General features: G+C 43.0%; 1 protein-coding gene and 2 long non-coding RNA genes across 3 annotated transcripts; 1 reads left to right on the top strand and 2 right to left on the bottom strand.

Moving 5' to 3' along the window:
• Nucleotides 1-3,763: 3,763 nt before the first annotated feature.
• Nucleotides 3,764-4,177, top strand: LOC130500111 (uncharacterized). Its single transcript, XM_056994822.1, has one exon. The coding sequence runs from the start codon at nucleotides 3,764-3,766 to the stop codon at nucleotides 4,175-4,177; it is 414 nt and encodes a 137-aa protein (XP_056850802.1).
• Nucleotides 4,178-5,769: 1,592 nt separating this feature from the next.
• Nucleotides 5,770-8,947, bottom strand: LOC108825722 (uncharacterized). Its single transcript, XR_008938304.1, has 4 exons — nucleotides 8,190-8,947; nucleotides 6,864-8,110; nucleotides 6,691-6,772; nucleotides 5,770-6,615 (listed from the first exon to the last, which is right to left on the bottom strand). It is a non-coding gene; the product is annotated as an uncharacterized LOC108825722 (long non-coding RNA).
• A 110-nt stretch (nucleotides 8,948-9,057) lies between these two features.
• LOC130499894 (uncharacterized) lies at nucleotides 9,058-20,127 on the bottom strand. Its single transcript, XR_008938753.1, has 2 exons — nucleotides 15,600-20,127; nucleotides 9,058-9,546 (listed from the first exon to the last, which is right to left on the bottom strand). It is a non-coding gene; the product is annotated as an uncharacterized LOC130499894 (long non-coding RNA).
• Between the last annotated feature and the right edge of the window lie 6,538 nt (nucleotides 20,128-26,665).

Raw genomic sequence — 26,665 nt, 5'->3', positions numbered from 1 at the left:
TGGCGTCCAATGCAGCCGCCTGTGATCGCCCTGAGTATCCTCTTCATGAGGCTGTTGTTCTTCTTTTGGAATCAACCATCTAGCGTCTGTAGGCGTGATCATCAGTCACATCGGTGAAGTCCTCCAGGTCGTACTCACCATCAGCCGGTGGAGTAACATGCTCCACATCGTCCATATTATCATCATCGTTTGCTGGTGGCGCACGTGGATCCTCGCAGAGGTGTTCTGCATCGAGCAAGAACACAATGTTCTCTAGACATAAGAAGTATGTGAATCCAGGCATATGGAGCTTGCAATACAGAGGGTTCCCTTCTTTGTCTTGGAACTTGTAGGTTTCTCGTCGCGCAAGATGTGGCATGCGTTCAGGTAAGAAGTATCAATGTACTCCATCTCAGAGACAACCGTGTAAGAGCTGAGGTTGATGTTGAAGCGCTGGAACAAGGGAGTAAGAAGACTGCCGCAACGATCCTTCTTGTCATCTGTACGAATCAGGGTGTCTCTGCGCTCAGCGAACATGGAGATGAGATGGAACCTGGGTTGGTCTTGACTTCCTGGATTGGTACAATGTTCTCTCTCTGCGCATATCGTCCTCAAGCCCTGTGTAGAGAACCTGGAGCTCTCCATTCGTGATCTTGGAGGTGTACTCCTTCGCGAACAGGATGTTTGACACGATCTTGGCGATGATCCGGATAGTGGGGTTCCGGATCTGTGACTGGTAGGCTTGTGAGAGGTGAACTTGCCGGCTGCAATGAGATCCCAAAAGGTGTCTGCCGGCTTGAACTTTTTCTCCATGAAACCCCCTTAGGCGTGTCTGCAATCTCGAGTAGCTCGTTCATATCGTTGAAGAGAGATGGAGCAGAACTTGCCGTCAGCCATGAAAGAGAAGGAGCAGTTCTCGTATGTAGGCGCGTTGGGGTTCTGGTAAGTGATCTGGCATGTCACGAGCACTTACCTGACCAAATCCGGGTAGAGAATCTGGGCTTGGAAACAGAGAGGAGCAAGTCCCATAGCATGCAGCGTGTCAAACACTTCAGTGTCAAGGCCTAGATCGGCTAGGGTCTCCTGGTACGCGAACCGTGTGGGCAAGATCTCTGCTAAGAGGAGCCGGTTGTATCTCGCCGCTGATTCCTTGTCCCATCCCTCAACATTGTAGTCAAAGGAGCAGTGGGTCATTGAGGTTGATCGGCTCACCCTCATTCTTGTTTGGCCATGGGTAACCAGGCGGAGCTCTCGCAGCTGGAGAAGGTGTGCTTTTGATCGCTTTTGGGTGTCTCGTGCATTGAGGCATCGTAGAATTCGTGTTCTACAGAAAATGAGTTAGTTGAAAACGAAATCTAGAATAAACAAAGTCATCTACTATTTTTAGATGGATTAGTCTACTTTTTACTAAAGTTCTAAAAAGGGGAAGGCGAGTTCTAGAAATTGGTACAAAAGCTACTTTTTTCAAGAAATAGTTTCTACGTTTATAAAGCATTCTAAGGTTTCGAGAAAACGAAAACTGAACTTAACATGCACGTCTACAAAAAGTAGAAATTGTATTCGGTATATTTTTCATGGTTCTACACATGTAGGATGTACTTCTACTATTTCAAAAAAAAAACTGTTTTCCGAAAATTAAGGAATTTTTGTTAAGAAAATATTCTAAAAATATTATACTTTCCTAAAACGTACGCTGGTCGATTTTCTATGTCAAAATATCAAAAAAAATCGATTTACCTTTCTTGTTCATCAATCTATGCTTTTTCTTCATAGTTTGTCTTGTGAATTCTGTTGGGAAAATAATTCAAGCACCAGTTTTTCTCCAGCTTCCGGATAGGACCTGGACTTCTAGACCCTACCTAAAAAGGAACCAGGGAGCGACTCCTGCTATAGGTCTGACCCCTTGGTCAAACTAACCCTTGAAGCAAAATAGAAGTTTTCCGCCTAAGGGGAAACTTCCATTTTTACATAATAGAAGAGTTCGCCCTATTCTATACCGACATCTACAACTATAAAAGGGGAGCCCAAACCCTAGAAAGAGGGATCGACTTTTCAGAGGTTAAGAGATTAGAGTTTAGGCGACTAGAACTAGAGTTGATACACCAACTTTGTAGTCCCATACGATATACTCAATAAACATCTCTTTTATCCTCGATTCTTACTCTTTCATACAAATCTTCTAGTGTTCTGTAGTACTAAAACGACCCTACACAAAAAATACCCTAACAAATTCCACAAAATCTTGTTCTATGATGCATATTTTTACAATATGTGGTGTATGGGAATTTGGTGGAAGCACATGATGGGTTTTTTCTGCTGATGATAAAGGGGGTAGGCTACTGTTATTGGAATCAAGTTTTACCTTAGAGTATGTCAAAAGAATGGTTATAGAGGATTTTTATATGGATGAAGATAACTTACCCAATTTGGCGTTGAGTTATCTACCTACTGAGTTGATCACTACAACAACATGTTCACCTGTGATCGTTACAAATGATAGACAGCTACAGAATTTTATTGGTTTGCTACAAACAGTGTTTCGACTCGATTGTGTGTTACATATAGAGCCAAGGATTAGAATCCGAATGAAGCAGACTTTGATCGTAACAAATCGCCAGCTGATTCAAGTACTGACGAAAAGGAGGGAAACTCGTTTGACAGGGGGGTCGAATCAGCTCTTGTGTTTGCTGAGAGGCAGGGCGACAAGAAGAAAAACAAAAGGAAAGGAGTCGAAGTTGATGAGGATATCTCTGCCAAAGAGAACATACTTAACATGTCAAAGTATTCTCTGCTCCATGTTGTTAAGAAGGGACAATTTTTTGAGAGCAAAACTTTGCTCAAGGCGACTTTCGAGATATGTGCAATGAAGCATAACTTTCACTACAAGGTTATCAAAATGAATAAACATCTTTGGTCTGTTAGATGTGGGGATAATGCATGCAATTGGTGTGTTCGAGCATAGTGTTTGAAGGATTCTACATATTTCATTATGAAAAAGTATGTTGGTGAGCATACATGCGCACCTTCAAGCAAAACCAAAGCGGGTAAGACTGCTTCGCCAAAACTATAGGCAGTCTGATTACGCACAAGTATGAAGGCGTTAAGGAAGGGCCCAAATGCAATGATATAATACAGATCATGCGTATGGATCATGGATGCGAGATCACAAAATCTTTAGCATGGGATGCTCGTAAATATGTGGTTAATGCAGTTAGAGGTATTCTAGAGAGAAGTTAGGGAAAATACCGAAATACTTGCACATGCTGGGAGATGCTAATCCGGGTACACATTTATCGTATGAGATTGACAGCAAAGGGAGATTTCAGTACCTGTTCATTGCATTGGGCAATCGATACGAGGATTTAACAGAGTCATGAGGCGGGTTATTGTGGTTGATGGGACTTTTCTGAAGAATAAATACAAAGGAGTTCTATTGGTTGCCACTGCTGTAGACGGAAATTCTAATTTGTATCCTATTGCATTCGGAGTAATCGACTCAGAGAATGAAATTTCTTGGAAATGGTTTATGAGACAGCTAAATGTTGTCATTGCTGATGATCATCATTTGGCTTTTATTTTTGGACAGACATGCGGCCATTGCTAAGGCGCTTGAGACTGTGTATCCAACAGCAAGGCATGGTATTTGTATTCATCATCTGTTGAATAATGTGGTAACATATTACCATGGGAAAGGATTTGTTGGGTTGGTTTCAAAGGCGTCCAAGGTTTATAGAGTTGCTGAGTTTGAAAAGACATTTGCTAATGTGGTAATATCAGCCCGGCAATGGGAAAATACCTCAGAGAAGCTGATGTGCAAAAATGGGCTAGATGTCAATTCTCTGGATACAGATATGACATAAGGACAACTAACCCTGCCGAATTCATCAACTCTGCTTTGCGTTCACCGAGAGAGTATCCAATCATTCCCTTGTTGGACAGTATCAGAGAAATGTTGACTCGGTGGTTTTATAACCGTAAGAAAAAGATTTCAAAGCATACACATCCTCTCACCAAAGATGTGAAAAAGAAGATTGCAAGGAGAACCGAGAAAGGCAAAACATTTGTAGTTTACCCTGTCAGCGATGGTCGATTGCTTGTTAGAGGTGATAAAATTGACTTCTTAGTTGATTTGGATAGACGGACTTTGCTCATGTGGAAAGTACAACCTGATAAAGATACCTTGTCGGCACGCAATTAAAGCTGGTTTTCATGTAGGCAGAGAGCCACGCACATTGACTGATTTGATGTACACTACAGGAGCTTGGCGAGAAGTTTATCAGGAAAGCATAAATCCTATTAATGTTCCTGAGGATGTTTGGTCCATACCAGAAGATGTTGTCGAAGTGAATGTGCTACCACCAGACACAAGAAGAGCAGTTGGAAGGAAAATAAAATGCAGGTATGAAACTGTTGAAGATAAAATTCGGTCATCTCAAACATCACAAAAGGGGCAGCCTCGCAAGTGTAGTAGATGTCATATGAGTGGGTACAATAGAGCAACTTGTGAAGTACCAATATAGCCAATCACATATGGTAAGGGTCAGCTTATATAGGCAGTCCATTTATGTGTTTCAAGCTCAATTTAAATGTGTTTCATGTATGGTCTTTTGTGCTACAGGTTGTTCTGTTCAAGTATGCAAGTGGTGGTATTTGAAAGTGCAGTCGAGACATTGTCAACTTTGTTTTCATATTTGATTGTTATACATTGGATAATTTTCGTATGTTTTTTTCTTAGTTTCATTATTATACATTGGCATTATTTTCGTATGGATTTTCCAGATTATTGGTTCAGCTATGCTTTTGAAGTTTCACACAACTGAGTTTGAGTCTATTAGACAAGTTCGACATATTGTTGTAAGAACATTCTACTGAGAACATAATACTAAGAACCAGTAGACTGGTATAATCGAGTTAGTCATATTAATTGTAAGAACATAACACTGATAACATAATAAAATCGACTGTGAATGTAAGAACAAAATAATAAGTACCATAGAGTGATCTTATTCATTCTTGGCTTCTTAACTTTCCAAAAAGCCATAGAATACTTCCGAAGCAACCTAATTCAATGGAATTTTTCTGCTTCGTAACTTCTTCTTCCACTGACTTTTTGATACTCTTTTTCATATCATCAATATCTTGTACAATCTCCCTTTCTCAGCAGCCTTTACCCTTCGAATCTCATCAAGCAAAACTTCATCAACCCACTTAAATAAATGATTTTCTTTCTTTCGCTACACAGAAACAAAAATCAAGTCAGGACAAATCAAATGGAATGAAAAAACCAAACAGAAGATATGAACACAAAAAAAACTGTGATTGAATCCAAAAGCAAACATAGACTATGAACCTGTGACCTTATTTCGCATCTATAAAACCGTCGGTAAGGATTCTCATATGTTCTCGAATATAATATCACAACCCGTTTCCCACACCAGAACCTAGATGGCACCCCGTAAGAATATCGCCTTGAAGTGTTCATGTTTGTGAGAAATTGATTCAGAGAGAAAAAAGAGATTCACGGAAAAAGAATATCTGAAAAAATTGGGAATAGTCGGGTTTCGGTGCTGAGGTTGTCTTATATATGTCGGGTTTAAGTTCTCGTTTTGTGTTTTTTTAGTCTCGTTTAGGGTATGTTTAGGGTTTAGGTTAAGGTTGATTATGTCTTGGAAAAGACGCTGTATATCATTCATAAATTTATTTATGGATCTTAAAAATCAGAATAAAAACCATAACCTATACAACCGATTAAGCATTCTAACTTTATTGAGCTTAAAACTGAGAATAATAAAACCAAAAGCTGTTCTTAAGATTAAGCATTCTTGTTCCTCAAAATCAGAATAAAACACCAGCAGTCATACATTAGATGAATCATATTTTTTTCTAAAAACTGAGAAAAAAAACCTAAAGCTTTTCATTTGATTAGAACTACAAACCAAACAGTCTCACAGAATCTCATGTATAGTCGAAGAGACTAAGCATTCTGGGGACTAATACTTTGACATCCTCTCAATCAATTCCGGATCATTAGCTGCTTCCCAAAGATCCCACAAAACTTTGTGGCGAGCTTTGATTATATTATCATCTTTCAACAAAGACAACTATAATCCAAGCGCATGGCACTCAATGAACTTCACTGCATAGACACCACAATCACAAGCACTTTTATTCAGATTCCCCAACATGGACATAGGAAACAGTACATGCACCTATTTTGAAATCTTTCTGGTGTCTATCTGGCTGAACTGCCTTGCCAATACGAGGAATAAGGTTTGCGAACCCATCCAGCTCCTTGTACCTTTTTTTACCCGAGCAGTCAAACACATCGATGGTCCTCATCACGAAACTGATGGACAAGGGAATCCAATGACTCCCACTGACATGAACAGAGATATACAGCCGATCCACATCTACATTCCATATCTCATGTGTGCTTCCATGTGGTGGAAGGACCCCTTTACCGTACTGCAGCAGAAAATTATTAAGCGTGTAGTTCTTTCTACCATGATCTTATAAAATACCATACTCCTTTTTAATCATATTGCTGAAGGTGACAGTCATGAAGACGGCACGGTGAGGTGTCCATCGTTTCAAAGATGTTCTCTCCCGGAACACGTACATTGCGGCGTCAATCTCCTGCATATTTAGATGATGTTAGCACACACAAAGTATTGAAGACAAAAATTTAAGTTAATAGTCTTTAAGGTTTACCAAGGCATAAAGCCACTCAGAACTATTCATAAGACGATTAGCAATCTCAACATTTAAAGTAGCAGGTCCAAGCCGTAGACATCTGAAACAAAAATAGTGATAAAGTTTAAAACAATGACACTATTTCTTTAAAATGTAACAATACATGACAAAAAGAGTGAGATTATACTTACGTTGAAGAATTTGACCAATGTCTTGCTTTTTCCCAATCCTCTTCACAGAAAAACACCATGCGGCATCCAGTGAGTCTTCTTTGGCTCGATCTATTAGGCCATCAAGCAGCTGCAGTGGAGACTTGTTCAGAGCTTTTGATTTCCTTGAGGTCTCGACTTTAACTTGTGAAAGATCAAAAAAACATCAACAAATGTATTTTGGGACAGGTCCCTCAACTCTTGTGTACTCAATCAAAAATCAAAATCATTAGTGTCCGTAGCAATTTTTTTCCCATCCTATTCATTAAAATAAATAACAAAGCATATAAGAATACATTCATTCATAACAGAAACAAAGCATACATTCATAGAGTTTTTCCATTACACAAACATTCAAGCATATTGCACACTACAAACCTATTACAAAAGCTTGTTCCATTGCATATTACAAAATCCGAAAATGTTACATAATATTACACAATGAAAATCTTAATTTCCAAGTACAACCTAGCTCCAAAAGCCTAGTTCAAGCACCCTAACTCAAACATCATAGTTCCAAGTACATCAGGTTCTACACTTTCTCTTAGGAAGTACCTTTTTGTTAGCTGTAGGTTGATTGCCTTTGCTCTTAGGTGGTGATTTCACAATTTTTCTCTTAGGTGGAGCTTGATTGGCTTTGTTGTTTAGATGACCTTCTTCAACTTCGCTCTTGCTAGGATCGCTTCTTTCACCTCTCAACCTGCTTGCATCTCTGATCTGTGAAACCTCGCTCTCCAGCTTCCCCATCTTCTCTGTTAACATCCTCTCCATATTTGCCATTTGCATACTGAGCATATCCCCCAAGGAAGTGACAGATGTATGGACGAGACCCTGAATGAAACTCTTAGTTTCAGGATCAAGGGTCAGATTTTTTTCTGAAATTCGTTTACACAGTAACTTCCTCTTTCTTGTGTCTGCTCCTTCATCATGAACCTTTCTCTTGCCTTTTCCTGCAACCTTAACTGAAGAGGTCTCCTCGTCTGCTACAACCTCAGTATCTTCCCCACACTTATGTGCTTCTGAACCTGTATCATTTTCTCGGCTTCCTCCATGTCAGTCTCATCAGGTTCTAAAACTGGCCATTCTGTGTTGCTCCAATCAAATTTTTCTCGAATACTAGTCAGAAGAAGGTCCACTCTTTCATCTTCCATCTCACCATTCCTTTTATAGCGATCAGCCACAAGCACACTATAAGTACCAGACTCTGAGATGACAGAGAACAAATCATCCTGCAAAACAAAATAAACATGAAAGCTGTACAAAATATATACAACAACCATATATAAGAAAACAATATGAGATCGTTACCTTCTTGGTTAAGGAGTTTTCAAGATCATTGATGTCTTCATACGAAATTTTTGCCACTCCTTTCCAATTACCACACCTTGGACCTACGAAACTGTCAGAGACTTTTCTGCCTAATATTTCTCCAAAATCAGGAATTGCTTCCATAATCCAAATCTGGAGAGCAAAGAAGAAACCCTAGAAAATGTAGCTTGGCTTCTTACCCAACTTCTTCCTAGCATTCTTAATCGAACTCAGAAGGAAGTCATACGAGTGAAGACCCCAATGGAACTTCTGCATCTTTTCAAAGTCCATCACCATCTTGATGTACATATGAGGGATGCCCACCTTCTCATCTTTCCCCATTACCACACACACTATCACGCACAAGTAGATCAACCTCATCCTATCAAGCCGAGTCCAAGTGTGAACTTCATTTAGAGTGATCTCCATCAGGGTGATCTTACTCTGTGTCCTTAGTATGTTACTCTGTGTCCTTAGTATGTAATCTTGAGCCCTGTCACAGCGTGGTACTCCTGAAGTGAAAACCGGAAAGGTTTCCTCGCAAAGACAAACCACTTCTCATCAATACAAGAAAAATGGTTTTTATTAGCGGACGAAAATGCTATCTATTGATACAATAGCGGTTTATGAAACGTTGTATCAACGCCCGTGATAATAGGTCGAGCACCTTAGATAGCGGTTTTTTTGCGCTGCTATCTTATTGTCATATATTATAGTGTTTTTCTTAATGCAGTTAAAGAGTCTTTGATAGCATTTATGTTTTGTTATTATATAACTGAAAATTTAAAAAAAAAAATATATATATATATATATATATATATATATATCGTTAAAAATGTAATATATCAAAATTATAATTGTTGACAAAAAATATCAAAATTATCATTTATAAATTAGATTGAGTTCTAAATTACAACTGGTTTACATGAAAAATAAATAAACCAAACAAACCAAAACTAAACCAAGGTTAAACCTAGACCTATTTGCTAACTAAACCTAATAACAAAACACGCATCTTCAAACTTCTTAACTTCGTCGCCGGCAAACACCTCCATCAACGACAAAATCTGCCATTGATTCAGCTAACCTAGCTGAGATTAGGACTGAGCTACTCGATTTCTCAGAAGAAGAGCTTGTTTGTGTCGAATCCGTTGTTGTTAGCCAACTCCTACAGCCGCCTCTTTCACGAACTCCCCCATCCTCGATGCTTCAGCCACGCCGTCAGCCAAGTCCTCCATCGTCCTTCTCTCTGTCAGATCTGGTCCTCTGCCTCTGCAGCTTCTTCATTCGTCTCGTTTCATTGCTCCATCTCCGAGGTGTCGCTTTGTCAGGGAAAAGGGGAAGAGAGGAGGAGTTCCTAAAAAAATGAGAAATCAAAATCGGAGGCGGAGTTTGGAGTTAGGGAAATCTATGGAGAAACTGAAAAAAAAAGAAACTTAGGGAAAGAGAGGACGAGAAATGGAGTTTGGAGATGGATTAGAAGTTGAAACGGTTTTGGTGAATGACGACACGGGATTGGATGTGCCCGATCTGTTAACACCAAAATTGGAGGCAGAGATTGTTGTTGATTGTGGAGAGAGAGAGAGAGAGTTAATTTTGGGCCCTTGGATTTAAAATATCAATTGCCAAGATAATAATCCATAATCATGAGTTTTTACCAATAGAAAATGAGTTGAGATTAACCAATGAGAATGAAGTTTGAAGATTGATAAAGAGTAATCTTAACCCTTAGATTATAATCAATCAGTGATCATAAAAAAAGGCAACTACAACTCTTGTAAATTCTTTTGGAATTTGCCTAAATTTAAAGATTATGTATTATAAAAATTTAAGAGTTATGTTTATGATTTTGAATTTATTATTTTGTTTTTATGCTATAGAGTTTGTATGTTTCTGATTTTGAATTTGGTGATTTAAATGTTTGAAATTTAAGGGTTATGTTTATGATTTATGTGGGAACCAAAATTCACACTGTCAATAAATCGTATAATTTAGGAAATTAGGAAAACCTTAATTTCCCAGAGATCCCAGATATCTGCTGGGCACGCACGACGCGAATTAATACGGCAGAAAACATGAAATAGTAAGTATGATTAAACATGAATAGTGAAGCGTTTACACGAACAAAACAGGGTCGCCATAGCGACCGAACTCCGAACAGTAAAATCCGGAATAGTGATTCAGAATAGTGTTTGTGAATAGTGGAATCGTTAAGATTTGGGACTGGACCTTAAGAAAGGCTGCCTACGTACCCCTTTCGAGGATCAAGTCGGACGTAGTTCAATTAGAAGGATTTGAACAAGAGATCGAACTGCCTCGGCGGAGTTCGTCTAGTATGAGCGTTGGACATTGAAACAGGCATGTCGAGATTAATGCCTAGGGTTTCTATGTGCGGAACTCTAAGTAAAGCTTAATCATTGGATCTTTCCGAGAGGAGTAGAGATATGCTAACGTGACGGAAGTAGGACAGGGGCGGCCGGACGTTCTAGGTCCTGCCTTGCTAGTCTGGCCACCTAAGTCCTACGTTCTCTAAGCTAGCAGGAATTCTCTAAGTCTAAATCTCGGATCTGCCCTAATTTTCGGATTTGCTCTCTCAATGATTTTCGCTCTGCCTTTCCTCCTCTCCCAAAGCTCCTTTATATACTCCTTCTTATGACGGTCTATTCTCCTTTTGGGCCGCGAAGCGGGCTTTTTCCATTTTCGTCGGCCTTCATGTTTATCGGGAAACTTGACATTTATCTTCGGGAAACTTGACATTTATCCCTCTGGAAATTTAGCATTTATCTTGTTATGTGAAGATAAACGTAAATCGTCGTATCTATCTCAGACAATCATAAGCGGACTGTCCGATCGCGTTTGGTCCCTTTCGGGCCGTTTCTAGGACTTCCGTTGTTTTCTACGATTTCTTCGGAAGATCTTCAATCCTTCGTAGAGTTGAGATGAGTGGTGTCTTAAGATAACCATTACTGTTTCGCACGAAGAATTTAAGATCTTCCTTCCCGTTGATATCTTACGAGTTTCCGAAGTGTTTCCGACGATCTTAGTTTGGAGTAAGAGCGGGAGTTCTGTACGCGGAATCTCAACGATTCGTTCCGCGAAAACTTGGGAAAGATGCAAAGTACAGACTTCTGACGGCCGGGGCCTAGAACTTATGCACGGAAGCTTGTCATCCGACGACCCGAGCCAGCACGGGGCTAGCCGCCCGGCGGCCATGCCCAGCACGGCGCTAGCCGCCGCGGCCACGGCCAGCACGGGGCTAGCCGCCCGGCGGCCATGGCCAGCACGGGCGCTAGCCGCCAGCGGCCACGGCCAGCACGGGGCTAGCCGCCCGGCGGCCATGGCCAGCGCGGGAGCTAGCCGCCGGCGGCCATGGCCAGCACGGGGCTAGCCACCCGGCGGCCACGGCCAGCACGGGCGCTAGCCGCCGGCGGCCACGGCAAGCACGGGGCTATCCGCCCGGCGGCCACGGCCAGCACGGGCGCTATCCGCCGGCGGCCACGGCCAGCGCGGGGCTAGCCGCCCGGCGGCCACGGCCAGCACGGGCGCTAGCCGCGGCGGCCACGGCCAGCACGGGGGCTAGCCGCCCGGCGGCTACGCACCAGCACGTGCGTCTCGACGCGGGCTTCGATTTGATATGTTGATCGTTTTCTGGGTCCTCACGGTTTGAGAGAACGGGTTCTTTGAAGTTTCCCGGCGGCCGAACCAGCACGGGGCTTAGCCGCCCGGCGGCCAGGCCAGCACGGGGGCTAGCCGCCGGCGGCCAGGACCAGCACGTGCGTCTCGACGAGGGCTTCGATTTGATATCTTGATCATTCTCTGGGTCCTCACGGATTGAGAGAACAGGTTCTTTGAAGTTTCCCGGCGGCCGAACCAGCACGGGGGCTTAGACGCCCGGCGGCCAGGACCAGCACGGGGGCTTGCCGCCGCCGGCCAGGACCTGCACGTGTGTCTCGACGAGGGCTTCAATTTGATATCTTGATCGTTCTCTGAGTCCTCACGGTTTGAGAGAACGGGCTCTTTGAAGTTTTAAGGGGGATTCCTTGTCGTTCTGCCTATCCAAACTTAGATCACTTCCCGTTTCTTCCGTATACTTTCGTATGGTCGTGTCATCTCAGCTACGGACCTAATGTCTCTCGGTTCTTCTTGATTGTATCATCGAAGTTTTACGACTAAATCTGAGTTGGTTTTCTCGTAAAGTTTATCGTGTAAAACAAGAACGATCGACTTTAACATAGGTTTTTAAGCTGTACGACTTGTTTTGCTTTCGACGCTTGTTTTATGGAAAGTCCGCGCACGATAAATATTTTTAGCCGTTGATTTCGAGAGAACCGTTTTTGACCCCAACAGTTAGCCCTCCAGCCTGTAAGACGCGGAGACGATCTTGCGGGCGGAAGATTATGAGTTGAAAATCAAAATTTTTGGCTAATAGTATTTCATTGCGGAAATCCACATCACCTTTGATTGGCGATCTCGAACGTGATGTCGGGAAGACCGTGAGTTCGTTGCTCAACTTCGACTCGATTCTCGCTGGTCTGAAATCCGTGTGCACCCTTGTCCTGGATTCGGAGGGTTCGGAGGACCAGGACCACGCAGTCAAGGATTGCGAAGCCGGCGCATATAAGACATGCAGCGGTGGTGCGACCAATGGAGGCGACGGTGAGACCGTTCCTACTTTGGGTGAGTTTCGAGGATGAAGATAACGCTCCGGGGAGCGTCTTGGTTTATCAATCCCTTTAGAGATTTTTATTTTGATTGCGTTTCGGCCGTAAAGAGGTCATGATGTACATTTGTGGGACTGGCCGTTGGTGGCTTCGAATCCCGACCTTTTTCAGGGCATCTGTTGAACTCTGCGGCTCAATCCTTATAAAATATTAATATTGCGTTTTTAGAACTTCTGTCTATCGAAGTTAGAGGGACAGGGTGTGAGTTGTCGTCTCATTCCTGCCTCCCTGATGATCACCGTATCCGTCGTTTGTACAAAGCGAGATTTTCCTGCGGTTTACGATTTACGCGAAAATTCGTGGAAACGTACAGACTTAAGTGAAGAGACAAGTTTTGGGATCTCGCGTCGTTGACGCTATGTCTATGAGATGTTAAGATACCAGCAAGGCTGGGTTTAGGGCAAGACCTAGGTTTACTCTCAGACTGAGGCTATGCGATGACAAATCGGCTTTCGTTTTGCCTGTTTGTGATTTTAACCTGATTCGTACCGTTTTAAAATCCGCGAAGTGGTATCGGCTTATATGATTTGTCTGGGCACGAATCGAGCTACTTCCTTTACGAAGTGCTGAACCAAATTTGGATTTTTTGTATAGCGCGCTATGGGATCCTTGTCGGATGTAAAAGAGCCTACCCTTAGGTGGCTTGTCTGTTTAGGACGTTAGAGTTCGTTTGTTGTGATCAGCAACAACGAAATGATGCCGTTTTGAAGGCGTATGAATTTGTTATCGAAAAATGTTTATCCGAGCACGAAGCGACGTCTCGCAGTGCTGCGATTTTATTTTTCTCATGCCATAAGAGGATTATGGGCTTTCGCTTATGATTTGATTTATACTTTCGTCAAGTGTTAAGGATAGAATCCGAGTAGTCACTTCGGATTGTGATTTTGTCGCTTGGTCCGTATGCTACTTTTTAGCGAGCGATTTTAGGTGTAAGCGATGAGAGACATGTGTCTGGATGTGATAATCGTTTTATGGATACTGGATCCGTTGTCGCAGCCGTTTAGTAGTTGGCGAATTGTGTTGAGGATTTAGGACCGAAGGGTCGCGTAAATTTTCCAGGGGGGAAGCGTCTAACTTCACTATGTTTCGTGAAGTGTTGGCCTTCTGAGATTTGTTTTTGTAAGAATGACTCGTATAGCTCTAGGAGCTTTGCTACGAGCGTTTCTTTTCGTGCCGCGTTTTATGGGGCGTATAGAACTTAATCGATTTGATGATAAGTTTAAGATCTTCCGTTTAACCATTTGGTTGTTAGGATCGAGTTTCGTTATCGTATGATTTCCGATTTTGGGTTATACGACAAACTGCTTGCATAATATCCGTTTGACGTTTTACGACAAATCGTGGATTGTCTTTTTTAGCCGTTACACGGTTGGAGCGGTGGTCGCTAAGTATTGTGGATCGGCATGGAGGCTGACTTCAGCCGTTTAGCCAAGGAAGTCGTTGGTAAAGGACCAGTCCATGACCCTTTGTGTTACCGTTAAGATCGTGTTTAGTTGACGATTGTCCTTAATGGCGATGTCGAGTGCATGTTCGGGCTTTATGAAAAGGCGTAGTTGGCCGAGGGCCGAATATCGTTCATCGAGATTGACATGCCAAGCGTAGCGGGTTTTTACGAGTTATGGCTGATGGCTGTTAAAAACGAATTTTCATTTTTTCCGGGGGAGACAAAGTTAAAAGGATTGACGTGGAACACGTGCGAATTTGATCGTAGGGTCATTTCCTGCTCTGGTGTAACCGAGGGGTGTGGAAGCAGGAATCGACAACCTCATAGAGAAAATTATCTACGACAGTTATCCGTCAGACCCGTTACCGTTATTTTACGAAAGTTTCTTCGTATAAATTGATTCGACCATACAGAAGATTTTTCGTAAAAGTATTGTAAGAGGGGTTTTTTTCGTAAAAATAACTGGAGGGCGTTTCTCACAAATTGCTCGTGATATTTGCGATGACAGAATATGTTCACTCGCTTTCTCGTATTGCGAAGTCGTTTTGCACGAGACCGATTTTGCTTGCCTATTGGCTATTTCGTATAAAGAGGTTTTCGCTATACGAAAGCAATAGATGACCGGTTTCATGGATATGGAAAATCGCAGAAGTATAGATGTTTCCGTGGATTATACGGGAATTATTTCCGCTTTAATTTCGACCTTTGGCGAAAGTTTCTTCGGATTACTCATGGAGTTTTTCCGAAGGTTATTTCGTTATTTTCGTAACCCACCGTCGTGCTAAAAGTTTTTGACGGACACATTTTATCGCCTAAGCGTTCTTCCGCTTATTGCTGCGAGAGTTTGCTTTGTTAAAAGCGTTCTCTTGATGCTGAAGCAAAAAGTTTTTGAAGACGGGAGTATACGAGTATCGTATACTCACCTACTCCCTCTTTTCTTGAAAGAAAACGGGTTAAACCGTTCTTTTGAAGGCTTGTGTACGTTTTTTCTTTCTTTAGGAAGTGGGACGAGTTTGCTTAGAATGCATGGTGATCGTTTCTCGGTTTTTCGAGAGCTTAGATCAGTTCGCATGTTCTGCCCGAACAGTCAAGGAACAATAAAACAAGACTTGGAAAAGTTGCCTAAGACTTAGCTTGCTAAACTATCCACCTAGGTTCTAAGTTCCCTAAATTCTACGGCAGTTTTCAAAACGTTTTCGTTCCTTTCCTATGAAAAATTAAAACCTTGACAAAAGTCGTACGTACCTTAGTCTCCTCGATTATTCAAGATCGCCTCTTGTCCGTTCCTCTTTGCTTCGCGTCTTCTGATCGGAGTTTCAACTTTCGCAGCGTTAGTTCTACAAGAACGAGTCGAAGGATTCTTGCGAGTATGAGTTAGTAATTTATCGAAAGTTTATTAGGCGTTTGGGAATGGCCATTTTCGATTTACTGTCGAAGGTCTTCGAAGAGTTTGATACTGAACGAGAATTGATTTTCGACGAAATTCAGACGAGAATATCGGAGCGAGAGAGAGATATCAACGCTCAAATTCCTGTTCTCGTTTCTTCGATGTGCTGGTTAAATTGTGCCCGACAGAATCGTTGAAACAAAGAGAGGGGAAGTAGGTGATTACTTGAAGAGGTCTAAGGTGGACGTTTTTAGACACAATGTGCAAGACGTCACTCTTAGTTCGTCAAGCTATGAGCGAACTGGTCATGTCCCAGACCTTACTGTTTCATATGATCTTGTTTGATTTTACGAACTCGTAAAATGTTGCCGAGATTTTATTTTACGAGAGTTATTCTGCGAACTGTTGTCGAGTTAATTTTACGGAAGCTGTTTCGAAAAATGTTATCGAGTTTAATCGTACAAAAAACTGTCTCGTGAAATATTGTCGAGTATTATTTTACGAAAAGTGTTTCGTAAAACGTTGTCGAATTTTAATATCGGAAACTCTTGCTGCCGCGAGCTGTGCTTTTTTGCGACTAAACTTCATCAGAAATTTCTCGTTTCCGTAGGATTGATCCGAATGAGTTTTGAGTAGTTTCTCCGAAGTAAGCTTAGTGGGAAAATGTCGAGAGTTCGCAGCCAGCGAATATTTTAGGTGTCGGAAGACGTCTTAGCAGTGAGGGATACGATCCCTCGTTTTGTCTTTTGTTTAGTCTTCGTTAACCGTTTTAGGTTTCGAGTGATTTTATAGAAATCAACTCTGTTTTTTTTTGAAGCTTGTAGAGAAGGACCGAACTCGGTATATGGCGAGCTGGTCGGGACGGAACCGTGATAGACCGCATTCTCAACGAGAGTCGTTTGAAAGAAGTACGGAAGTGGGGATGGTTCACGAAAGACCAGCCGCACTCGCCGAACGACCTGTAGCACGGCACATGGCAATCGTCGGCTCCCGGAGCAACGGTGTGGGCGCAACCGCCAGCGCCCAAGGCCGCACCTGTCGGCGAGAAATCACGTGCTCGTCGGGTAACCTTTTTTGGTTATCCGATTTCTCTTCTGCGAGTAATTAGGGGTTTCTCCAAAGATACCGTCTGTCGAGCGGACTGACTTCAGGTCCTCCTTGGATGGACATCGGCATCGTCGTCCGAATGATCGGATTGGTCATTGTCCCCTTCGTTTCCCTCTATAGGGGTGGAAGGTTTTTCCTTGACCGTCTAGCGTCCTGCCGGAGCCGTTTCATTGGGACTTTGTTCTGTTGGATCCCTTGGGGCATCGTTGTTTCGATTCCTAGGAATTCCGAAACCGAGTCTTCGACCGCGTCTAACCTTAGTGGTTCCGCGCGGGAGTTTGCTCTTCGCTGTTAAGGTTTCGACCTGTTTAGCGAGTGAGCTTATTAGCTTTTCATGTTCATTGGACCGTTTCTGGGCCGAAGCGAACAATTCCTTCATCTGGTTTAACATCGTGGTGTTTGCCTTGGCAGTGACCGTGGACGTGTTTCCAGGTAGGTGTTTTCTCAACGTTGGTATCGACGGGTGTTCCGTCGTGCGTTGGTTGAGCGTGCGTAGTTGCGAGTAAGATTGATCCGTTATCACCCTCCTTCTAGCGCCAAACTGTGGGAACCGAAATTCGCACTGTCAATAAATCGTATAATTTAGGAAATTAGGAAAACCTTAATTTCCCAGAGATCCCGGATATCTGCTGGGCCACGCACGACGCGAATTAATACGGCAGAAAACATGAAATAGTAAGTATGATTAAACATGAATAGTGAAGCGTTTACACGAACAAAACTGGGTCGCCATAGCGACCGAACTCCGAACAGTAAAATCCGGAATAGTGATTCGGAATAGTGTTCGTGAATAGTGGAATCGTTAAGATTTGGGACTGAACCTTAAGAAAGGCTGCCTACGTACCCCTTTCGAGGATCAAGTCGGACGTAGTTCAATTAGAAGGATTTGAACAAGAGATCGAACTGCCTCGGCCGAGTTCGTCTAGTATGAGCGTTGGACATTGAAACAAGCATGTCGAGATTAATGCCTAGGGTTTCTATGTGCGGAACTCTAATTAAAGCTTAATCGTTGGGTCTTTCCGAGAGGAGTAGAGATATGCTAACGTGACGGAAGTAGGACAGGGGCGGCCGGACGTTCTAGGTCCTGCCTTGTTAGTCTGGCCACCTAAGTCCTACGTTCTCTAAGCTAGCAGGAATTCTCTAAGTCTAAATCTCGGATCTGCCCTAATTTTCGGATTTGCTCTCTCAATGATTTTCGCTCTGCCTTTCCTCCTCTCCCAAAGCTCCTTTATACACTCCTTCTTATGACGGTCTATTCTCCTTTTGGGCCGCGAAGCGGGCTTTTTCCATTTTCGTTGGCCTTCATGTTTATCGGGAAACTTGACATTTATCTTCGGGAAACTTGACATTTATCCCTCTGGAAATTTAGCATTTATCTTGTTATGTGAAGATAAACGTAAATCGTCGTATCTATCTCAGACAATCGTAAGCGGACTGTCCGATCGCGTTTGGTCTCTTTCGGGCCGTTTCTAGGACTTCCGTTGTTTTCTACGATTTTTCGGAAGATCTTCAATCCTTCGTAGAGTTGAGATGAGTGGTGTCTTAAGATAACCATCACTGTTTCGCACGAAGATTTTAAGATCTTCCTTCCCGTTGATATCTTACGAGTTTCCGAAGTGTTTCCGACGATCTTAGTTTGGAGTAAGAGCGGGAGTTTTGTATGCGGAATCTCAACGATTCGTTCCGCGAAAACTTGGAAAAGATGCAAAGTACAGACTTCTGACGGCCGGGGCCTAGAACTTATGCACGGAAGCTTGTCATCCGACGACCCGAGCCAGCACGGAGCTAGCCGCCCGGCGGCCATGGCCAGCACAGGCGCTAGCCGGCGGCGGCCACGGCCAGCACGGGGCTAGCCGCCCGGCGGCCACGGCCAGCACGGGCGCTAGCCGCCGGCGGCCATGGCCAGCACGGGGCTAGCCGCCCGGCGGCCATGGCCAGCGCGGGAGCTAGCCGCCGGCGGCCATGGCCAGCACGGGGCTAGCCACCCGGCGGCCACGGCCAGCACGGGCGCTAGCCGCCGGTGGCCACGGCAAGCACGGGGCTATCCGCCCGGCGGCCACGGCCAGCACGGGCGCTAGCCGCCGGCGGCCACAGCCAGCACGGGGGCTAGCCGCCCGGCGGCTACGGACCAGCACGTGCGTCTCGACGAGGGCTTCGATTTGATATGTTGATCGTTTTCTAGGTCCTCACGGTTTGAGAGAACGGGTTCTTTGAAGTTTCCCGGCGGCCGAACCAGCACGGGGGCTTAGCCGCCCGGCGGCCAGGACCAGCACGGGGGCTAGCCCCCGGCGGCCAGGACCAGCACGTGCGTCTCAACGAGGGCTTCGATTTGATATCTTGATCGTTCTCTGGGTCCTCACGGATTGAGAGAACGGGTTCTTTGAAGTTTCCCGGCGGCCGAACCAGCACGGGGGCTTAGCCGCCCGGCGGCCAGGACCAGCACGGGGGCTAGCCGCCGTCGGCCAGGACCAGCACGTGCGTCTCGACGAGGGCTTCGATTTGATATCTTGATCGTTCTCTGAGTCCTCACGGTTTGGAGAACGGGCTCTTTGAAGTTTTAAGGGGGATTCCCTGTCGTTCGGCCTATCCAAACTTAGATCACTTCCCGTTTCTTCCGTATACTTTCGTATGGTCGTGTCATCTCAGCTACGGACCTAATGTCTCTCGGTTCTTCTTGATTGTATCATCGAAGTTTACGACTAAATCTGAGTTGGTTTTCTCGTAAAGTTTATCGTGTAAAACAAGAACGATCGACTTTAACATAGGTTTTTTAAGCTGTACGACTTGTTTTGCTTTCGACGCTTGTTTTATGGAAAGTCCGCACACGATAAATATTTTTAGCCGTTGATTTCGAGATAACCGTTTTTGACCCCAACAATTTAGGGGTTTGGTGTTTTGAGAGTTTAAGGGCTAGATTTTTATAAGTGTTCACATTTAGTTTTTTATTTTATTTTATTAAAACTTGAAAATATTAGATTTGAGATTTTGATGTAAACTGTAGTGTTTATGTTATTAGGTTTGGACATAGGATAAAGGGTTAAAGGTTTTGAAAAGATGTTAAGCGTTTAGGGTTTGAAAAAAGTAAATTTGAATTTATTTGAAGAATTAGATTTAAGTTTGATTTTTTTTTAATTTAGACTTTAGATTTAAAGTTATGAGTTCAAAAAAAATGTTTGAGTATAGGGTTTGAAGGTTAAAGGTTTAGTGTATTGGGATAAGATATTAAGATTAATTATTGAAAAACAGAAATAGTTTTTGAGTTTATATTTAATATTTGAAGTTAAATTTAAGATTTGATATTAAAATATTTAAATTTTGAAATTATGTTTAGAGTTTAGAATTTAAAAACTTGTTTAGGGTTTAGAGATTTAAGAAGTCTAAGATAGTGTTTCTAATATTGTGCTATTAAAAATATGCTATCATAGCTTTTCCAATTATGGCACTCTATCATAGCGTTTCAAAAAATATAAACGCTATCTAAAACTAACAGATATATCAACCATAGCAGAAAGCAAAAAACGCTATTCTGGTCTGCTATTAAACGCATTTTTCTTATCTGCAAAGACCTAATTCTCTCTGGCGGCTACAATGGTGATTTCAAACTCAACTTTGAGATCGTGATTTCCAGGCCTCGATCCACTCTTTGGTGGTCGAATCCTCATCAACAGACTGATCCTTGTCGTCTGTAGGAGGGTTTGATCCCTTTGTATCAACTTTTTTCGTTTTTACGTCACCACTTTAACTTTGCTTCAAGCGTTACTTCTACGACTCCGGCGGTCGATTGGTGCAGCTTCGCGAGGATTCGTAATCTCCATTGGGATTAGGGTTCTTTTATCTCCTGCTTCTCTTTCTTCCGATTCACGCTACCGTCTTTGCGCCGTATCACCTTTCGTTCTAGTTCGTTTGCGTTGTGCTCTGTTCAGATTAAAAGGACTGGATCCGGTTTATAAGTTACTCATACACTCCTTGGTGTATAGTTTCTATCATACGCCATCGGATAAGCTCTGCTTTGGTATTGATTTCATCTCTTTGGATGGTATCGATGTCTGCGTATCGATCAACTCATGGGACAGATCGAAAGGGAAAAGGAATTGCTTATGATGATGATGATGATGCGCCTATTAGATTGGAGGATCGTGAAGGCTCGTTTGTAATCAAGGAGTTCAACTTAACCTTGATAGGGAAGATACTGAATCCGAAGAAACAGAGTGTTGAGAAGCTCCTACAAACAATGCCATCTCAGTGGGGATTGTCTGATAAAATCATAGCAAATGATATTGGTAATGGGAAGTTTCTGTTTAATTTCTCAACTGAGGAAGACCTTAAATATGTCCTTCGGCAAGGTCCCTTCCATTATAACTTCTGCATGTTCGTCTTGGTTCGATGGGAGCCTATCGTTCATGATGACTATCCATGGATTATTCCATTCTGGGTTCAGCTCGTTGGCTTCCCACTACATCTATGGACTGATGCCAATCTTAGAAACATAGGTGGAAGGCTCGGTCATGTGGATACTCTTGAGCTAACTGAGGGTCGCATGCTCATTGATATTGATTCTCGCAAGCCTCTAAAGTTCTCACGGAAGGTTGAATATAAAGGAGACGAGGTGACAATTGAGATCAAATATACTTTGCTCTTCAAGCATTGTACGACTTGTGGTTTGCTCTCTCATGAGAAAGGCTATTGTCCGACGAATGATGTTAAATCCCGGCTCCAAGTGGTTGATCGGCCTGATGTCTTTGCGAGGATGCAATTACCTGAACGGCTTCAGGATGTACCTCCACCGAACCGGCAATTTTCTCAACTGTCACTGAACTCCGAGCTAACCTCAGGACACAACAAGGTATCTAACAAGCACTCTTATCATCAGTCTTCGCTGGTGGCTCGTGATACGCAATCACGTCGGGTGGAAACAAATTTTAGAGGCCGTATGAATCAGGAGAGAAGCTCTTATCAACAGTCTCGGGATGATAATAAACGTTGGGGGCATCACTCGGATAGGATCATCAGACGCAAGGATGAGCCCTCAAGGTACAATAGGTATGGTGGTGCCCGAGCTTTTTCTGGTCCTTATGATCGGAGAACGGAGAGGATGTGGAGGGAAAAACAGAGTGTGGTGGAGATTGACAGGGATAAGCGAACGATGGTGGAGAATGGAAGAGATAACAGGTGGCTTCTTGGTGATGCTGACTCCTCGAATCTGATCATGGATAAGGCTATGGCTTCTTTTGTTGCAAAACAAAGACATGAGAGTGTTCCTTATGAACATGACTCATCGGAGGCAGGTGATAGCAGTCCAGTCGCAAAGAAGAATGAGACGGCAAGTGCGCGCAAGCTGGCTAGTGCCATTGTTACCCTTTCGCGTCAAGATCATCCCATGGAAGATAATGTCACCATACGGCAAAGGGGAGAGTCTCTAAAATTCTCCCTGTCATCTGCGGAAGAGCTCATGAACAATGACGAACAAATTATCGGAGCACTAGATGATATGGAGGTTCTTGAGCAGCAGGATGGCGAAATGATGGAAGCGGAGCCTGATGAGGATGATCTTCTGGGCGCTGATTTAATGGAGATGGAGGCTTCTAAAGACAAAGATATGGTCCAAGTGAGGAAGAACACGAAGATTGGCACTAAACCCATGAAGAACAAACGGCATAGTAACAAAAAGAGTGCTCCTTTGGGCATTCCGTCTCGGAAATTTGACATAATAAGACGGGGATCTCCGAGCCGTCGTATTGCACCTTCTGAGCTGCAGGCGTTGGGTGGAAATGGGAAAGCTAGGCGTCATACTAGTGGGGCAAAGAGGACACACGAAGGTTCGTCCAAACATGATGGTTTGATGGGTTCCAAATATCCATCAAAAAATCATTAATGCGGACAATCAGTTGGAACTGTCGAGGGATAGGGAACGACCTCACAGTTCGACGCCTTACGGAGATGTGTCAGAAGCATCGCCCAGGACTTGTGTTCCTTTCTGAAACGAAGAACAAGAAGCTGCTGTTGCAAAACATTCAGGCTGATTTAGGATTTGATCATTTGTTTACCGTTGAGCCACTTGGTCTCAGCGGAGGTTTAGCTTTATTTTTTATGGATGAATTCCAAGTTAATGTTTTATTTTCAAATAACCGAATGATTGACATTGAGGCGGTCATTGATGGAATAAAAGTCTTTATGACGTTTGTTTATGGGGACCCTGTTTTAGAAAGAAGAGATCAAGTTTGGGAACGTCTTACGCGTTTCTCAACAACAAGAAATGGACCTTGGTTTATGATAGGAGATTTCAATGAAATTACTGATCATAATGAAAAGGAAGGAGGTAGACAACGTACTGATAGTTCTTTCTTACCTTTCAAGCAAATGCTAAGTGATTGTGGGATGCTGGAATTTCCGTATACTGGAGATATGTTATCATGGGTTGGTAAAAGAGCAGGGAGAGTAACTGTTAGATGTCGTCTGGACAGAGCTGTAGGAAATGCTGACTGGCATGAAAAGTTCCCTCATTCGAAGACGAAGTATATGAGGTTGTGGGGGTCGGATCATCGTCCGATACTTGCTGATATTCTCAAAAAGCCAGCTAGGAGATCGAGGAAATTTAAGTTTGATAAAAGATGGTTGGATAATGAGGAACTGAGACAAGTTATTTTGGAGGGATGGAAATCACCTGATCTTCCTCCCAATGCCTCTATAATGGAACATATTTCTAGTTGTAGAAAGGCACTCAGTGAGTGGAGGAGACAAAATAATATAAACTCTGCGAAATTGGTGGAGGAGCTTAAAGAGAAAGTGGAGGGTTTATATGCAGATGATAATGCTACAACTGAGGAGATTGCAGCAGCTCTGAAAGAGCTTTCTGATGCTCTTAAGGCGGAAGAAATGTTCTGGAAACAAAAGAGTCGCGTATTTTGGCTAAGGGAAGGAGACCGTAATACGAAATTTTTCCACGCCTTAACGAAACAAAGGAGAGCAAGGAACAAGATAACTCAGTTACTGGATGAAAATGGAAATATTGTGGAGGATGAAGAAGGACTAGTAGCCATTGCTACTAGCTATTTTCGACAAATTTTTGAGTCGTCTAATCCACAGGATATTGAAGAAGCTCTATCTGAAGTTCCTACGACAATAACGGAGCCAATGAATGAAAGTCTTACAGCACCGGTAACGGAGTGGGAGGTCAAACTATGATAGGATGGAGTGGTCATTCATTGAAGCTGTGATGAGGAAGATGGGTTTTTCTGAAACTTGGATCATATGGATAATGAGATGCATCACATCTGTACAATACAAAGTACTTATGAATGGGCAACCAAGAGGAAATATTATTCCAGGAAGAGGCCTACGCCAAGGAGATCCTTTATCTCCTTTCATTTTTATTCTATGCACGGAAGCGCTCGTTAGCCTTCTTAATCACGCAGAGAACCAGGGAAAGATAACAGGGATGCGCGTTACCCGCGCGTGTCCATCGGTATCCCACCTGCTATTTGCTGATGATAGCCTTTTCTTTTGTAAGGCGGAGCCCCGTGAATGTGAAGAAGTAATGAAAGTAATCAGGATCTACGGTAAAGCTTCAGGTCAATGCATTAACTTTGACAAATCTTCCTTACTCTTTGGTAAGAGGATCAACGCAACTACAAGGCAAGAGATCAAAGATGTTATTGGAATACAGAATGATGGAGGGATGGGAACTTATTTGGGCATTCCAGAGGATATTAGTGGCTCAAAATGCAAACTCTTTGCATTCTTGAAAGATAAACTAATGCATAGAGTGAATGGCTGGACAGGGCGCTGGCTCTCGAAAGGTGGAAAGGAGGTGTTGATTAAGTCCATTCTGTTGGCTCTCCCGACGTATGTTATGTCTACTTTCCTGCTCCCATTGGAGATATGTGAAAACCTTGCCAGTGCTATTGCTCAATTCTGGTGGAGCTCGAATCCCCCTAAAAGAGGAATACACTGGTCGAAATGGGAGAAAGTTTGTCTACCAAGAGAAGAAGGAGGGATTGGTTTTCGATTGATCCATGAGTTCAACTTGGCACTTTTAGCGAAACAATTATGGAGGCTAACACAAAATCCGGATTCTCTGGTAGCCCGTGTCTTAAGAGGAAGATACTACAGATTAAGCTCGCCTTTACGAGTAAATTCTCTAAATAGTCCTTCATATGTCTGGACTAGTATCTCTGCTGCGAGGGAGCTTTTGTTGCTGGGGATAAGACAGAAAATACACTCTGGCTACGAGGTTAAGGTGTGGGAGGACCCCTGGATTCCATTGAATCCAGCTAGATCAGCTACACCCATAGCACCAGTTATGAATCCAAACATGAGAGTGAGTGATCTTATAAACCAGGAGTTGAAGGAATGGGATGTCAATCTACTGGTACAATATGTCAGACCTGATGACATACCTCTTATAAGGAGTTTAGCTGTAAGCACAACTCATAGACCCGACACATTTTGCTGGAACTTCACACGACATGGACAATACACGGTCAAGTCTGGATATTGGGTTGCTCGAAACTTATTGAAGGATGATGCTGAAAAGCAAATGGTAGAGCCAAGTATTACAAAACTACAAGCCTTTGCTTGGAAGGTAAAGGCGCCAAAGAAAATTTGTCATCTTCTATGGCAATTGTTGACTGGTCATGTGGCAGTAACGAGAAATCTAGCAAGGAGGAATATGAGATGTGATAATTACTGCCCGAGATGTGGTGAACCAGAGGAGTCAGTAACACATGCGATTTTCGAATGCCCACCTGCTCTACAAGTTTGGCTTCATTCATCGACTCCGACTAATCCTGGTATTTTTCCAGCACCAAGCATCTACACAAATATGAACTACCTCTTCTGGGAAAAAGATGGTTCACTGGAACCAGAGCTCGACAGGGATCCTTATCCTTGGCTAATTTGGTACATTTGGAAGGCTCGAAATGACAAACTCTTTAGGGGCATAGACAGAGATCCACTGGAACTAGTACGATATGCTGAAAGTGAGTGTCAAGCTTGGTTTAATGCCAATGTGATGCCACCAGTATTACCAGAGAGTACTATACAGGAACCCCAAGCCATAAGCTTGGGCAATGTTTGCTTACTGGATGGATCATGGACAGCACTTGCTCAATATAGTGAATGTGGATGGGTCTGGTTGGACAGCAGGGGAAACACGCAACTCATGGGTTCACATAACTTCCCCAGAAGAGAATCAGCTCTGCACTCAGAAGTGGAAGCATTGAGATGGGCGATGGAGAACATGCTTCAATATTCAACGTGCCAGAACTTCGGAACAGACTGCAAAGATTTGATCGCAATGATCAAGGAACCTCAGGCTTGGCCAAGTTTTGCAACGGAATTGGAGAGGATAGAGACACTGCTCATATGCTTCCCGGACTTCAAGATTTCTTATGTTCCAAGAGCGCGGAATCAGATTTCAGATTTTTTAGCTAAGACAGCTAGATCCTTCCATAGGAAGTTACATTTTGTTGGTTGTTCTATTCCGGTCTGGTTACCCAGACCACCTCAAATTTGAGTAATAGAATAGCCGTTTGCCGTTAAAAAAAAAAAAAAAAAAAAACGCATTTTTCCTGTAGTGCATGCTTCTTTGAGGTAATTAGCTGCCTACATTTGAAGCTATCCACTAGCAGAGCCGTGTTTGTAGTGTTACCAAAAAGGTATTTGCCTTAGGCCCCCTAAAGATTATGAATTTTTAGAGCCCCTAATGATGCTAAATCATTCGTGGTATAAAGTGGTATAATGGTTTTAGTGTCTTTGTAGATGTGTTTTCACATGAGTTCAATTCTCTATTTCTCTTGTATTTTCCTAATTATTTTTC

Source organism: Raphanus sativus, chromosome 9 (genome assembly GCF_000801105.2).
Source record: "Raphanus sativus cultivar WK10039 chromosome 9, ASM80110v3, whole genome shotgun sequence".
Classification (NCBI taxonomy): Eukaryota; Viridiplantae; Streptophyta; class Magnoliopsida; order Brassicales; family Brassicaceae; genus Raphanus; species Raphanus sativus.
The sequence above is the reverse complement of the archived record's forward strand: the minus strand, read 5'-3'. Positions and strand labels throughout refer to the sequence as shown.

What these genes read in the sequence shown, in the direction of transcription:
- LOC130500111 (XM_056994822.1), top strand. Translation starts at nt 3,764, where the DNA reads ATGGGAAAATACCTCAGAGAAGCTGATGTGCAAAAATGGGCTAGATGT.